Source organism: Mus caroli, chromosome 6, assembly GCF_900094665.2.
Source record: "Mus caroli chromosome 6, CAROLI_EIJ_v1.1, whole genome shotgun sequence".
Taxonomy (NCBI): domain Eukaryota; kingdom Metazoa; phylum Chordata; class Mammalia; order Rodentia; family Muridae; genus Mus; species Mus caroli.
In genome coordinates this window covers 147,120,792-147,137,368 of record NC_034575.1, presented here as the reverse complement: position 1 = coordinate 147,137,368, position 16,577 = coordinate 147,120,792, and the positions used below count along the sequence as shown (strand labels likewise).

The 16,577-nt window shown below is 39.1% G+C and overlaps 1 protein-coding gene and 1 pseudogene across 5 annotated transcripts in view; both read right to left on the bottom strand.

Moving 5' to 3' along the window:
- Window positions 1-11,760, bottom strand: part of Bicd1 (BICD cargo adaptor 1) — a 122,698-nt gene extending 110,938 nt beyond the window's left edge. For 3 of the 5 annotated variants that reach the window (XM_021165150.2, XM_021165151.2, XM_021165152.2), the window contains exon 1: window positions 11,049-11,757. In XM_021165150.2, coding sequence (XP_021020809.1) covers window positions 11,049-11,261 — 213 coding nt within the window. In that variant the 5' untranslated portion in view covers window positions 11,262-11,757. Of the gene's footprint in view, window positions 1-11,048 lie in introns of all 5 variants that reach the window. The other 2 variants (XM_021165153.2, XM_029478583.1) reach the window with 2 other exon arrangements.
- Window positions 11,761-14,016: 2,256 nt separating this feature from the next.
- LOC110295841 lies at window positions 14,017-16,577 on the bottom strand (annotated as a pseudogene).

The following is a 16,577-nucleotide window of genomic DNA, read 5'->3' as shown; positions in this document are numbered from 1 at the left end:
ACCTGTAACACAAATCAAAGCCCACAATAACCCCCAGGCTCCTTTGGTCCCTATTAACACACCCCTGTAATGTGTAATATCAAAGCCACTGGCAAATTCCTTCCTTTCTACCCTAACTTCCAGGCTGTTCCAGATTCCACTCCTCCCTCCCTTTCATAACTATACCACTCTTTTAAAACCCTGGCAAGGCCCCACATCCTGCTTCTCTCTGCTCCCCTCATCTTCCTTCATCGCACCCCACCCCAGAGAAATTATTGTTATTGATGTTGTTAGTGTTGTTGTGGAAAGAGGCTGGCATATCTCTGTGAGTTAAAACCAATCTGATCTATATAAGAAGTTTTGAAACAAGACAAGGAGGGCTACATAGTAAGATTTTTGTCTCAAGAAAAAAAGAGCCGGGCGGTGATGGCGCACACCTTTAATTCCAGCACTTGGGAGGCAGAGGAAGGCGGATTTCTGAGTTGAGGCCAGCCTGGTCTACAAATTGAGTTCCAGGACATACAGGGCTATATAGAGAAGCCCTGTCTAGAAAACAAACAAACAAACAAACAAAAAACAAACAAACAAACAAAACAAACCACCAAGCATTGGCATTACATTGCTTGGCTCAAGTTTTGGTTTTCTCAGTAACTAGGCAGATTATATATAATCTATCTGTGCTTCAATTTTTTTAATCCATATAATGTAAATAATAATAATTCCTACTTTCAAGCTAAGCATAATGATGCATGCCTTTAATCCCAGCACTTAGAAGACAGGCTCCAAAAGACCTCTGTGAGTTCAAGGTCATACATATCAAGGCCCTGTCTTGGGTGGGAGAAAGAGAGGTGGGAGGATGGTAATATCTATTTTCATATTCTGCTAAGGCTGTACCTTAATGTATAAAGTATTCAGCCCAATAGCTGGTATATGCTAAGTGAAGAACACAATTTAGCTGGTTTTTTTTTTTTTTCAATTTTGATGTTTGGCTTGCTCTCCTACAGTGTACTTACATATAATAATAAATACATCTTTTTAAAAAATATCTGGGCAGTGATGATTCACATCTTTTTTCCCATTAATTAATTTATTTATGCACTTTACATCCCGAGATGATGCACACCTTTAATCACAGCACTCAGGAGGTAGAGGCAGGTAGATCTCTTGAGTTTGAGTCCAGCCTGGTCTATAGCATGAGTTCTAGGACAGCCAGGGCTACACAGAGAAACTGTCTCAAAAAACCATAAATAAATAAACAAACAAATATACACAAATAAATACATAAATGGACAAATGTGTTAGCAATACTAACTTTAAAACACATAAAAGTATTAGGTGAAAACAAGATTTATGTTAATTCAATGTTTTAGCTACAAGTACTAATAGCTATTTCTAGAGATGTAAACAAAGCTAATTAAAAGTTCTAAAAGAACTGGGTTATATTTAGCAAAGGACTATATCCTTATTTCTTTAAAATGGTCAGGCCTGGCCCAAAAGTGATATAGATAGATGTCTTCCTAGTGATATAGAAAGTTCATATTAGGAGATTAAGGACCTGTGGAAAGAGAAGACAAGAAATGCCCAGACATCTCCCTTTTCTCTCCTCCTCTTATTAATCAGAATGTTATTCTGGTATTTAATAATTCAAAGTTGAACAGGACAAAAAAGACACATAAAATTCAGCAATCACAGATTAGTGGAATATTACAGTTACCTTGGGTTCCCAAAAGGCCACAGAGGGTGACCTGCTATGATACTCAATATTCATGTCAACTTGACTGGATTTATAGTCACCTAGGAGACACATCTCAGGGCTCAAAAGTCTAGTTCCAGTCTAATTCACTATCATTTCCTCCCGTATCCACCCCTCCCACTCCAGTCATGACTAAAGTCTTTTGAGGTCCTCAATAAATGGCAGTACTGCCTCATGGAAGAACAGAAAAAGTATGTTTAGAATATGTGACAGTGTTTTATTATTACATTGACTTGGGGAAAGTGCCGCCACGGGCTGTTAGAAGGCAGGGCCAGGATCCTAATCATTACACAGAGAACCAAAATGCACAGCAGAGTTCTATACTACATAGGGTCATTGCATATCAAATGCCAGTAAAGCTATGCAGTTTTCACAAACACAAAGCTTGTTCCCACCAAATGATTTCTACATTGCTGGTGCTTTCAGCCCAGGACAATCCCTTCCTGGCTTGTTAATTCTCATCACCTGGGACTTAGCTTAAATATCAATCTCTCAAAAAGACTTTGCCTGACTCTCATTTCTAATATTACCTCTCCCACTAGCTCCTGATAGGTTTATTATTCCATAACCTTGCTTTGTTTTTAAGCACATATCCCTATACAAAATTATTTATTGCCTACTCTTTTGTTACTTTTCTTCCTCTGTCAAAAATAAACTCTCCAAGGGGGCTGGAAAGACTGTTCAGCAGGTAAGAGCACTGGCTGTTCTTCCATAGAACCAAGATTCAATTCTCAGCATCCACAAGGCAGCTCATGAGCATCTAAAACTCCAGTTCCAGAGAATGTCCTCCTCTGGCTTCTGCAGGCATCAGACATGCCTGTGGTACATAGACATATATGCAGACAAAATACTCATACACATAAAATAAATAAATAAACAAATAAATGTTAATTATATTCTCCAAAGACAAGAAATAATGTATCTGCAGCACCTAACAGTCTCTACAATATAATGGTTAGTCATAATATGTGTAATGAATAAATATCTAGAATACTTTTTCTTATTTAAGATTAAGATTTCTTTCATCTTAAAGTAACCAACATCTCTAGTTGCTTTTTCCTCTGTCAAGCTACATTTTTGCAATGGAGTTGCTTTGACTTCTTTGTTTTCATTTAGTTTGTTCATTAGTTTCATTTAGTTTGGTTCTTTCTATACTGACAATAGAACCCAGGGTCTAGCATATGTTAGGCAAATACTTGTACTAAGCTATACCCACAGCCACAGAAGTTAGTTTTACATTACAAAATGTTCACATTTGTGTAGCACAAAGAAAAATGCAAAATTCCAAATTTCCTAATACACCATCACAAGAGTGAGGCATAGCCACTTTCTAATTTACAAGAGCCCCAGATGTTCAAGGACGCTTATTAGGAAATAGACTGACAGCTATTTCCAGACTCTTTGTTAGGGGGAGATCCTTCCTGTAGCCAATGTCCTTATAACCAGCTATGATGAGGCATTTGCTAGCAAAGGCTGACTGAAACGACCTTTACCATCTGGCTAAAATCATCTCTCCAGTCCCATCTCTCACCTCTCACTCCATTTTTTTTTTCAATCTACTGCTCACCTCAACAGCACAGATGTTACATGCCATCCTTTTGTTTTGTTATTGTCTCTGCAACATTAAGGACCATTTAATATTGTATCTAGTTTTCTTGTTCATTTTTACTATTTTCTTTCTTCTCACACAGAATACAAACTTCATGAACATAGAGCTTTCTCCTTGTTCATTGCTGTATCTTCAACACCCAGATCTCTAACTCTCACATAGTAGAAATATTAAATACATTAATGTTATTGCAGAAATGAATGAACAATCATTTATTTTTATGTGAAAATCTATTTATTTACAGCACTTCTTTTATAGCCATTTTCAAATTTCGAAATCATATTAGCATCACATTTTTTTAAATTTGGAAGTGGTAGATGATAACTAAAATATTATCTGTCTAGATTTCTTTTGCTTTCATTGTATTTTTCTGAAATACTTTACCATGACTATTCTCTAAAAATGTAATTGTTAGTTTTGAAGCCTGTGGTGGTTTCATTTGAATGAGAATGACCCCATAAGCTCATATGTTTGAATGTGTCATCCCCAATTAGTGGAACTGTTTGGGAAGGATTAGAAGGTGTGACCTTGTTGAAGAAGGTGTGTCACTGGCAGGGAAGGGGACCTGAGGTTTCAAAAGGCCAAGCCAGGCTCAGGATCTAACTATCACCTATCTATCTATCTATCTATCTATCTATCTATCTATCTATCTATCCATCATCTATCATCTATCATCTATCTCTACTACCCCTGGATCAGAATGTAAGCTCTTAGTTACTACTCAAGTGCCAGGCCTACTTGCCAACCACCATGCTCTCCATGGAGATGATCATAGATTAACATTCTGAAACTATAAACAAGTCTCCAATCAAATGTTTTATTTTTTTTTAAGATTTTTGTATTATTATAAATAAGTACACTGTAGTTGTCTTCAGACACACCAGAAGAGGACATCAGATCTCATTACAGATGGTTGTGAGCCACCATGGGGCTGCTGGGATTTGAACTCAGGACCTTCAGAAGAGCAGTCAGTGCTCTTAACCCCTGAGCCATCTCCAGACCCAAATGTTTTCTTTTATAAGTTGTATATCTTATTGCAAAGATAAACCATTTCCCTGTGCTGCAATGAAAAACCTTCTTGAATATAAGACTAGATTAGAAATAACTACAGTGGTTAATATAGAATGCCTGAGGATTCACTTAAGAAAGATTTGTAGTTCTAAATTATTTTAAAATATTAACAAAAATTACCTTCTTATAATTCTGATCACCAGATCACTTAACCAGATAATTTCGGGGCTAGAGAGATGACTTAGTTGCTGACAGCACTTGTCACTCTTACAGAGGATTTCAGTTCAATTCCCAGCACCCACATGGTGTTATTTATGACCCCAGTTACAAGAAATCTGATACTATTTTCCACTTCAAACTTCCACAGGCACCAGGTATACACATGATATGGATTCATCCAGGCAAAACACTCAAACACACACAAAAAAATAAAAAATAAAAAAGTTAATTTCTAAGAATTTATGTAACCTTTAAAAACAATAAACTAAAGCTTATGTAAGGCAAAGGACACTGTTAATAGGACAAAATGGCAACCAACAGATTGGGGAAAGATCTTTACCAATTCTATATCCAATAGAGGGTTAATACCCAATATATACAAAGAACTCAAGAAGTTAGACTCCAGAGAACCAAATAACTCTATTTAAAAAATGGAGTACAGAGCTAAAGAATTCTCAACTGAAGAATATCGAATGGCCAAGAAGCACCTAAAGAAATGTTCAACAGGGAAGTGCAAATCAAAACAACCCTGAGATTCCATCTCACACCAGTCAGAATGGCTAAGATCAAAAACTCAGGTGACAGCAGATGCTGGCGAGGATGTGGGAGAAAGAGGAACACTCCTCCATTGTTGGAATTGCAAGCTGGTAAAACCACTCTGGAAATCAGTCTGGCAGTTTCTCAGAAAATTGGACCTTAGGACATAGCTAGACCACTCCTGGGCATATACCCAGAAGATGCTCCAACATGTAATAAGGACACACGCTCCACTATGTTCATAGCAGTCATATTTGTATTAGCCAAAAGCTGGAAAGAACCCAGATGTCCCTCAACAGAGTAATGGATACAGAAAGTGTGGTACATTTACACAATGGAGTACTACTCAGCTATTAAAAACAATGACTTAATGAAATTCTTAGGCAAATGGATGGAACTAGAAAATATCATCCTGAGTGAGGTAACCTAGTCACAGAAGAACACACATGGTATACACTCACTGATATTAGCTCAGAATACCCAAGATACAATTCATAGACCATATGAAGCTCAAGAAGGAAGAACAAAATGTGGATGCTTCGGTCACTCTTAGAAGGGAGAACAAAATACTCAGGGGAGGTAGAGGGTGGGAGGGACTTGGGAGGAAGAGAGGAGGGGAAGAGGGAAAAGTAGGGGCAGGATCAGGTATGGAAAGAGACAGAAATGATATTTGAACAGAGGTATGTAGCAATGGGGGATGGGGAACTAGAGATAGCCACCAGCAAGTCCCAGATGCCAGGAAAGCAAGAGGCTCCCAGGACCCAACAGGAATGAGATTAGCTGAAATGCCTAACAAAGGGGAGAGAGAACCTGTAGGGACTACTTCTAGAGGTTAGGCAAAGCCCCCCGTTGGGTGATGGGACCACCCACTCATCTCCAGATTTTTAACCCAGAATGGCTCCTGTCTAAAGGAAATACAGGAACAAAGTGTGGAGCAGAGACTGAAGGAAAGGCCATCCAGAGACTGCCCCACCTGGGGAATCCATCCCATATACAGACACCAAATCCAAACACTATTGCAGATGCTTAGAAGTGCTTGCTGACAGGAGCCTGTTATAGCTGTCTCCTGAGAAGCTCTGCCAGAGCCTGACAAATACAGAGGCGGATGCTTGAAGCCAACCATTAGACTGAGCTTGGGGACCCCAATGGAGGAGTTGGAGAAGGGACTGAAGGAGCTGAGGGGATTGCAGCCCCATGGTGGGGAGCAACAGTGTCAACCAACCAGACCCCCTAGAGCTGCCAGGGACTAAACCACCAACCAAAGAGGGTTTGGTTGGAGCCATGGAGGGACCCATGGCTCCAGCCACATGGGCATCAATGGGAGGAGAGGCCCTTGGTCCTATGAAGGTTCAATTCCCCAGTATAGGGGAATGCCAGGGTGGTGAGGTGGGAGGGGGAGTACCCTCATAGAAGCAGGGGGAGTGGGGATGCGGTAGGAGGGTTCTTGAGGGGAAACCAGGAAAGGGGATAACATTAGGAGTCAAAAGTTTTTTACAATGGTTCTGGAGTATAATCTCACTCCATGTTTATATTCATATTCATTGTCTCTCTCCCTCCTTCTATGAAGCCAGGTGCAGGTATTTCAATAACAAACTCCATGAATCAGTTCTAAAATAAAATATGGAAAATTTAAAAAGTAAATGAGTTCAGAGGGAAACGTGTATGGGCCAGATATTCATATGAGAACTATTAATTACTTTAGAAAAGGCTATCAAACAGTGAAATACTATGGCTAGAACTGAATGAGCATAACTGAAAGAAAATATAGAAAATGGCTGGATGAAAGTTAATACAACCAAGCAAGATTATTTTATATTTTGGAAAAAGTAGAAGGAATTTGAAAAGGAAAAAGCAGATAGACAAATAAGCAAACCAGGTAAAACACAGCGGGCCAGGTATATTACAGTAAATATTTTGAGATTATTCAGTCACTGGGTTTTATAGCCAACGTGACTAGATTCCAGGAGGAAAAGGCACCAATAGCCATCCTTTCTTTCCTCTCCATTTTAATGACTAAGATATTTGCTGACAGATTCATGTTTCTACTCTTTTCTCCCTATCTTATGAGATGCTGTACAAGATCTGAAGTGCTTATAAGATACTAGTTGTCTACATCAAAATTCAACTGTCAGAGAAGAAATAAGGAGTAATGTACTAATAATGTCCAACTGCCTGAATCATCCTTGGCTTCACACCAAGATATAGAGTGGGCAGGATGTGGTCACAGTGCAGGACTGGCTCCTCTAGCTGTGGAAAACAGCCAGGCATTATGCTGATGCACATATTCCCATCATCAGCCAATGAGGCAAGGAAGCAAAATCACCAATAATTCACCAACAGAACCATCCATCTATATTCCCTTGATATCAACACACAAGGCTGCTTTAGGGCCATCAAAGCAAATCTCAGTCTCTTCTATACACAACTACTCATTTTTCCTTTCTGACAACCTTCCAAACTATCAGGACAGAACTTGAGCCGCCTTATCAATCCTCCCTAAATAGTACCATATTCTTCACAACTGACTTTATAAAAATAAAGAATAAAAAGAAAATCCTACATTTAGATTCATATGTTCAAAGACATTTAAAGTAGTACAAAGAGTATTTACCAAAGAAGCAATGGTAGTCAGAAGGGAGAACACATAGAAGAAAATGTACTATGTTGTTGGCCTAGTTTACTTTCTGTTACTATGAAAATTTTAATTACATCATGTGTGTGTGTGTGTGTGTGTGTGTGTGTGTGTGTGTGTGTACCACTCATGTGAGATAGGGAGACAACTTGCAAGAGTGGGCTCTCTTTCTCCACCATGTAGAAACAGGGTGGAGGGAGAGTAATTGAACTCAGGTTCATCAAGCCTGGCAACAAAACCCCTTACCCTCTGAGCCATCTGCCACTTCCCCCCAGAATGTTTTAAAGCAATGACTTCCAGGGTTGAGAAAAGGCTTATTTGGTTAAAAAAAAAAAAATCTATTGTACAAGCATTAGGACCTAAATTCAATGCTTTAAAAAGCATAGCATGGCAGTACACACTTGTAACCTCAGCACTGGAGAGGCAGATACAGGTGGGTCCCTAGAGTTCACTGACCAGCTAATTTAGCATACTCAGCAAGTTTCAGGCCAGTAAGAGATACTGTCTCAAAAGACAAGTAGTCTAAGGAATAACATTTGAGTGTCCTCTGACCTACACACACACACACACACACACACACACACACACACACAATGGCTTGTATGTGACATCATCATTAGATTAGTTTTACACTGTTGTTTTGTATTTAATTCAAAACATGACTCAATTCATTAAAGTAATAATCTCAATGAAAATAAAACATATTTAAAAGATAAAATAAGTATTATTATCTAATAATAGCATATAACTATTTTTACTACCTTAAAATACACTTCTGTATAGCTAAAATCCTGTTTACTAGGATTCCTCATTTGAGTTTTTTTTTTTTTTTTTTTTTTTTTTTTTTTTTTTTTTTTTTTGAGACAGGGTTTCTCTGTGTAGCCCTGGCTAGCCTCAAACTCAGATTAAACTGGGATTAAAGGCATGCACCACCACTGCCCAGCTTTGAGTTTTCTTTATGCTAAATGTAAATCAAAATATGTATAATAGCAAGTGTCATTTGATAAAAAGAAAAACTCCTTATATTTTTTTTCTTGCTATATAGAACAAAATTTCTTAAATCTTTTATTTTAAAAACTATAATTGGTAGTTAATTATTTTGTTAAGAACTTTATCATTCTTATAAAACATTTCCCCCTTTTCTCTTGACTGACAATAAGACTAAAACGAGTGGTCACTTTCTACACTCTTCAATTTTCTCAGTCTTTCTCTGACACTAAGCAATATTGACTTCTGAACACTTGCTAAAGGTGTAAATTCTTCTAATATAAATTTATTTTATAAAATATTTATTTTTATTTGTATTATGTGCTAAGCTCTGTGTTAAGACTTTGTATTATTTTAAAGCCAGGCACAGGAAACAAACATTTCATTATCTCATTCATATAAGGAATCAGAGATGTAAGTGATAGTTACTAGAAGCGTTGATTGCTTGAAAGGAGAGATATTGATAAAAAGGTCATTATTACAGTTAGATAAAAAGAATAAGTTTAAGAAATTCACTGTGCACCATGATGATTAGAATGCCAACATATTTACTCTTTAAAAATACAGAATGAATGTTGAGTTATCACAAAAAAGATAATTATATGAAGCAATATAATGCTCAAAAAGGTATAACATATGTACACTGAAAAACATAATTCTGCACATAATAAATACATACAATTTTATCTATCAACTTTAAATAAATAAAAGACAAACTCATTAAGTATTGTTTACTAAAGACAAAAGGCAACTGTATTAAGGTTTAGTGTGTTAAGTACAACACATAAATATCCCTGAAAGTGTTGTTTAGCTCAAGAAGAAAGGTCTATTAATAATCATATTTTATATCATCAAATAAGTCCACCTCTTTTATCAAGAAAGTGATGACATAACATTGGTTTGCATTTCTCCACCTTGGCAAAGCACAGTCAATAAATAAAGACATCATAGAAACATCTCTGAGAATTACAATAATCATCTATTTCCTTACTTCCTAAGATTTAGCATCTAAAACATGTCAGTCTAAGACATAATCTAAGACATATTTAGAAAATATAAGTACAGATACCATTAAATCCAGATATGAATATAGCAAGAAAAGCATGAACTAGAATTTATAGCCCGGTATATAAAAATCATATCTCTATCTATTGTTTTCAACTATATCTATTTACATATTTTGGTATTTAAGCATCTAAATAAAATAGCATAATTGAAGGTTTAAATATTTATAAGTTAGGTGGGTTGATTAGAATGTCATACTCATTTTTTTTAACTGTGACAATACAAAACTGGGCCTTCCCTTTCCCTAAAATAAGCTTAGATTATAAGAAAAGTATTTCTATTTATGTATGATATGCCTAACATTTAAAATGTTAGTATGCACCTAAAAATAAAGACTTGTCACACAGAAAAGCAGTGTTTATGTATACTAACATTTATACACGACTGCTTGCTACTCCCAGTGTCTTAAATAGTATGTATAATCCTTATGAATATTTGGTTGGACATTTCAGTACATTACCCTTAGAAGAAGGAAATATAAAAATAGGGGGGGAAATGTTATTCACAGAACATTGGTGATATTCTGGTTTTATAAATACAGTAATTTCAACCTGAAGGGCCAATAGGCAAGGCATAGATATCCATACATTTTACATTTCTTTCTCATGTCTCACCATATGGAGATGAATTTGATTTTCCTCAGTCTCAGGGTGCCTTCTATAAGACATAAGCATAGACCAGCCTTGCTCAGAGGTGAAATTAAGGGCAGCAAAACCACCCAGCAAAGTTGTTTTGCTCCTACAGCCCCATGACAAGGACTAAAGCCAACGTCAAACGGGATTGGTGAGTCCTAATAACTAGTTCCTATTTCACCAAGGAGCAATTACTCAGCAGACGACTGAAGAACCAAATTCTACCATCCTGAAATTGTAGTTCCTCAGGCACAAACCTCCTCATCAATTGGAATGGATTATGCAATGGTCACTGATATCTGGGTTTGAAATAACAGCAGTTTGAGAAGTTTGATTTATGCATTTCAACCCAGTTCAATGTTACCTGCCAGCACGGATGCCTGAAGACTTCTTGTGACTCTCCCTCCCCCACATAATAAAGAGATTCCCAATTCCAGCTTATGCATTCATTTCTTGGGTAATTTTTCTATTGGTGAAAACAATGGACTCTTTCAATGTTCTCTTATCAACAAAGGGCTCTAAGATGAAGTCCTTCTGGCCATATCCCTTCTGACTTCTTTACAGTGATGACTGGCACTGAGAAATGCCAAACCTGGAGAGGGAAATAGGAGACGGGTTGCTCACCTCTCTGAGCTGCTCCAGCTCTTGTTTGAGGCCGTCATACTCGGCCTCCAGCTCGTCATACTGTTGCTTGAGAGTCAGTTTCTCCTCCAGCACCACCAGCCCATACTCCGCAGCCTGGATCTTCTCATGGGTCGTTTCTGTAAGCTCCTTGGTCAGTCTCTCTATTTCAGTCTTATATTGGTCTACAGTCTTCAGCGCCTCTTCTGCGGCCATAGCGGGGTGGTGGAGATAGACGCAAAGCAGAAGGGAAAAGGAGAAGCAAATAGGAATGAAAATTAAAATGGAAAAGAAAAGTGCCTGATGAATAGGCAGAGCGCCCTGAGGCCCGGCCGGCAGCTGCAGCTACACGGCCGGAAGCACTGAGGAGGAATACATGGAATATGGGAGGAATACACCCTGCAGCATGGAGACTGCAAGGTGATGACCGCAGCCGGGATCCTCCGGGCCACGCGCCCCGGCAGTCAGCAGCCAAGCTGCATGGCCAAGGGGCAACTCGCGCAGCAAGAGACTCCGGTTCTGCGGCCTCAGAGGCGCGTGGCCGCCATGTCTCAGGCCGCGTCACTGCGGTCCACCGCCCAATGCTCCGTGGGAGGCTGAGCTCCACCTGCTTGCTGGGCCCTGCAGCAGCCAGTGCACACGGATGCGGACTCCAACTGGTCCTCTTCCTCTCAGCCACTCAGAATGCAGGGAGGTAGGGAAGGGGAGGAGCAAATCCAAAACCCCACCGAGCCTCGCAGCGCATTACAGCGGACAGCTGAAGAGGGATGAGGGTAGAGGGACCCAGAACTAGCTGAGGAATGATGGGAGACTACGGAGGGCTGAGGAGAGGGAACCGCGCTGAGGCGGAATGAAGGCTGAGGGAAATGGGTGTCTTAAAGAGAAGTGGAGGCTAAAGAGGTGACGGAGGTTGGGGGATGGAAGGGGACTGCATCTGAGAAGAGATGCTAGACTGAGGAAGCCAGGGCAGCTGAAGAAACGGCAAGGGTGTTGGAAAGGGTGATTGGTGTCTGAAAGATCAGAACACTAAGAAGGCCTCCAACAAGCTAACTTTGCTGAGGTGGGAATTCGAATCCTACTGGAGTGCAGGGAGCCCACAGAAAACAAACAGAGCTAGTGCTGTGAGGTCTCAGCTTTCAATACCTGAAAGAACACTGCTTTTCCAAAGCTTGATAGACGTACCTTGGGAGTCCTTCCTCCTTTCTCAGACTCTGTCTAATTTGGTCTAGTCCACCTAACACTCTACCAAAGAACTTTGCTGTCCCCCAACCTAAGCCTCTGTGCACTTAGTTCATCATACTACCTTACTGCATAACGTTATTACTGGAAAGATGTGAACAAATATCTATTCACCCCAATAAGGCTACCACCACAGTCCAACTTGATGAACCAACGGGTTTTACTGAAATAATATTTAAAGGAATATAAGTGAGGGGTTATTTACAGGAACAGAAATGACTCAAAAATATCTACATCACCAAAAGCCCACCCCAGTGGTGACAGATCATAGACACCGGAAAACCTGAACCATACTACACAACTTGAAAGCAGCTCAGTAGGTTGAAGACTGTCTGTTTCATATAGCTCTGGTGATTTGTGTCTCTCCTAGGCAGCTAAGCATGTCTGTCCCAACTCTCGGCCTGCTTTCCTGATTATATATTCTTGGGGAAGGAGTGAATCTCCTTAGTTTCATGAATTTACGGAAGCCTTTGAGTTGTTTACTTCCTGGGTTTAAGAGCTTCCTAGAAGGATGGAATGTTTTACTTCTCTTTAGAATATCCTGTATATTGAAATTCTGTTAAGATGAACTGTTCTATCTGGGAGGAAATTGTTATATAAAATCTGCAGGTGCTCAGTAAGTCTCTAGGCCAGTGGTTCTCAAACTGTGGGTAGAAACCCCTTCAGGGCTTGAACAATCCTTTCACAAAGGTCTCATATCAGACATTTACATTACAAGTCATAACAGTAAAAAATTGCAGTTATCAAGTAGCAACAAAAATAATTTAGTGGTTGGGGGTCACCACAACATGTGGTACTGAATTAAAGGGTCACAGCATTAGGAAGGTTGAAATATTGGGCACTGTATTTCTTCCAGATAGTTCTATATAGGCCTTACTACATGGATTCTTCAATAAAGGAAATGAGTCTGTAATTTCTCTTAGAAGGTATTTATGATATTCTACTAAGAAAAAAAATGCACCCTGTAAATAAGAGTAAAGTTCTTGAGATAGTGAGTCATGCATTCTTCAAAGCATATTAGATACATCATGACAACCCTGATATAGAAACCACTATCTCCCACTTATAGGTGTTGAAAAAGGATTGCATCTCCAAAATCAGTGGCTAACAGTTTCTCTGTGATTGCTGGGTTATTTCTTAGCCATAGACACATCCTTGGCACTTCCCTACTAGAAAGGTACTATATTCTCCAAAGACTCAATGTAACTTTTTGTTTTATTTTTCTTTTTTATCAACATATAATAAGGGCTGGTGAGATGGCTCAGTGGGTAAGAGCACCCGACTGCTCTTCCGAAGGTCCAGAGTTCAAATCCCAGCAACCACATGGTGGCTCACAACCATCCGCAACGAGATCTGGCGCCCTCTTCTGGAGTGTCTGAAGACAGCTACAGTGTACTTACATATAATAAATAAATCTTTAAAAAAACATATAATAATTGTACATATTTATGGGGTACAGTATGATAAAGTTATACATAAGAAATTACAATTCTCTATCTTTTTTATTTTGTCTGTAAATCTCAACAAAAATTGTTTTTCTTTTCTTTCTGTCTACAGGGACACATTCTATGAAAAAAAATATTCTTTATAGAATCAGTCATTTCCCATCACCCTGTCTTGTCTTCATTTGCAACAAAGTAACATAACTGCTCCCTAGAGAGGGGTGGAAGCAGTCCTGTATGGTTCAGGGAAGAGATCGAAAATGGGTAGACCTCAGTCCTGAGTCTCCAAGTCAGTTATCACTATCCTCTTTTGACTCTTCTTTAGACTCAGGTGCACTCTGTGGCAGGTCACGATTCATCTGCCAGAATCCTCCTGACTGTACATCCTATATGTATTTGATGGTCACTTTGAATAAGTCACCTCCTAACCAAAAGGCATTAGGAGGATTTGGGCCTTTTCTGCAATCCGCATCACCCTACTTGCATACTTTTTAGTTGGATAGCAGGCTCACCATATCCCCCTTGAGAGCAATGGACACACTCAGCTATGGCATCAGGGAAGGGAAAACTGTTCCAGGGACTCAGATCCAGGCTCACAGTAAATAGTGCTTTGTTCCTGTCTCAGGCAAAGTCTCTTTCCATGTACTTTTTGAACCACTCCTTCATCTATTCTACTCCTCAAATTCTTCCTGACTGGGTGGCACTTGTCAAAAGAACTTCAACATAATCTCATAATCATCACTGTGATTTTGTCAAAGAGCATCTAGCTGTGTTTCCACACATTGTGGATGTCCTTAAGACTGCTGTTCTGGCTACAGAGTGTTGGGAGCTATTAAGACAACATAATTGTCCTGATCTCTGAATTGGGCCTCTCCCCCTGAGAAGAAAAGGGGGTCAAAAGCGGGCCAATGAACAACCACAGATTGTTCCAGCCCTAAGTCAGCGCTGGATGTCCTGACCACAAGATGTACCCTGATACCACCAAGTTCCTGCTTCCCCATGTAATTGTCAAAAGAAAAATTTCCGCTGCCCCATTCCTCTTGCTGAAAAGTACTTCCCCTTTTGTTTGTGCATTTAAGCCTTGAGCCTTGCTAAATACAGTGAGACCTTGATGCTACTCAGACTGCTTCCATGTATCGTTCATTGCACAAGGTTCTTGTCTCTCCCTCCCCCCATTTGGTTCTTAGGTGAAGGTCCCCTCGAGACCCTCGAATAACTGGACTTGCTGGACGGGTCAACAGAGAAGATTAAAAAAAAAAGGGTTCTTTTTTTTTTTCCTCCTTTTTGTTTTGTTTTTCTGTTTTGTTTTTTTCAAGACAGGTTTTCTCTGTGTATTCCTAGCTATCCTTGAACTTGCTGTGTAGACCAAGCTGACCTCAAACTCAGAGATCTACCTGCCTCTGCCTCCTGAGTGCTAGAATTACAGGTGTGTGCCACCAATGCCTACCAATGTATGTTTCCACACATTTCCAAAATTCTTCTATCAGGTTCTGTTTCCGTGCCAGTTCTTTCTCAGCGGTTTTCATTAAAAAACAAAACAAACAAAAAAGCACTTTCGTGTCACGATTAGATTTCTATATCTCCATATGTAAATTTGGTTTGTTTTTAAACATTTTTTATGTGTATGAGTGCTCTCCCTGCGTGTATGCATGTACACTGAGTGTATACCCAATGCCAGCAGATGTCATAAGAGAGTGCTGAGTACCCTAGAACTGGAGTTTGGGATGACTGTGAGCTACATGGGTACTAGAAACCAAACCCAGGTCCTCTGCAAAAACAACAAATGTTCTTAACTACTGAGCAATCTTTCTAGCCCCTACTTTTTCTGTTTTTGTTTGTTGGGTTGGTTATTTTGTTTTGTTTTTTTGAGGTGACGTCTTGCTCAAGTTGGCCTGGAACTCACTATACAGCCCACACTGAGGCAGTAATTATGGACATGTACTACTACAATCAACAATTCAGAGTTCTCATCTGCATGTATTTACTCAAAAAACAATCTCCTATCTCATTAATTCTTTCTTCTATAATAAAACTATCATATTTTTTATGAAAAAATAACAACAACAAAAGAATTTATAGACCACTTCAGTACACAATATAACATAACATTATTCTTTCTTTAAAAACAAATCAGGCTACTATCTATTATTCTCTTTGAATCTGTCCAGTGGTCAGCCTTGATTCTCTTGATCTGAGAAAGATGTTTTTAAGTTTTCATAAATATCATTTTAAGGACCACTTTGATGATCAAAACTATACTCTATCAGCTAAAGTAATACATGTACTACAAATCACAGAATATACAGATTATTTTGAGTACATTTCTATAAATAGCTAGGTCAAAAACCCAGAAGTTGAACTGAACATGGAAGTGCATACTTGCAATTCTATCATTAGCACTGCAAGAAGGACTAGAGTTCTGATCCTCAGCACCTATATAAACACTTACAGGCATGGTGACCCACCTATAATTCCAGAACTCAGGAGACAGAGCTAGAATATTCCTAGGGCAAGCTGACTAGGGTTAGGGTTAGAGTTAAAGTAAATGTTAATTGAGGATTAATAGTGATTAATTAACCCAACATTAACCTCTGACATCCACATTCATGGACACTAGTTGTGTATCCACATACATGTGCCCCCACACATCAAATACACATAACACACAGAGAAAGAAAGAAATGAGTGATGTACTAGTGATCCTCCCCCCTCCATTCCCTCCTGCACAGTTTTGGAATTACAGGTACATATATGCACAGCCACACCCAGATTGTTTTTTAAATGTGGGCTCTAGACATTTGAACTCAGGTCTTCATGAGTCTACAACAACCACTCATACCTGCTGAGCCAT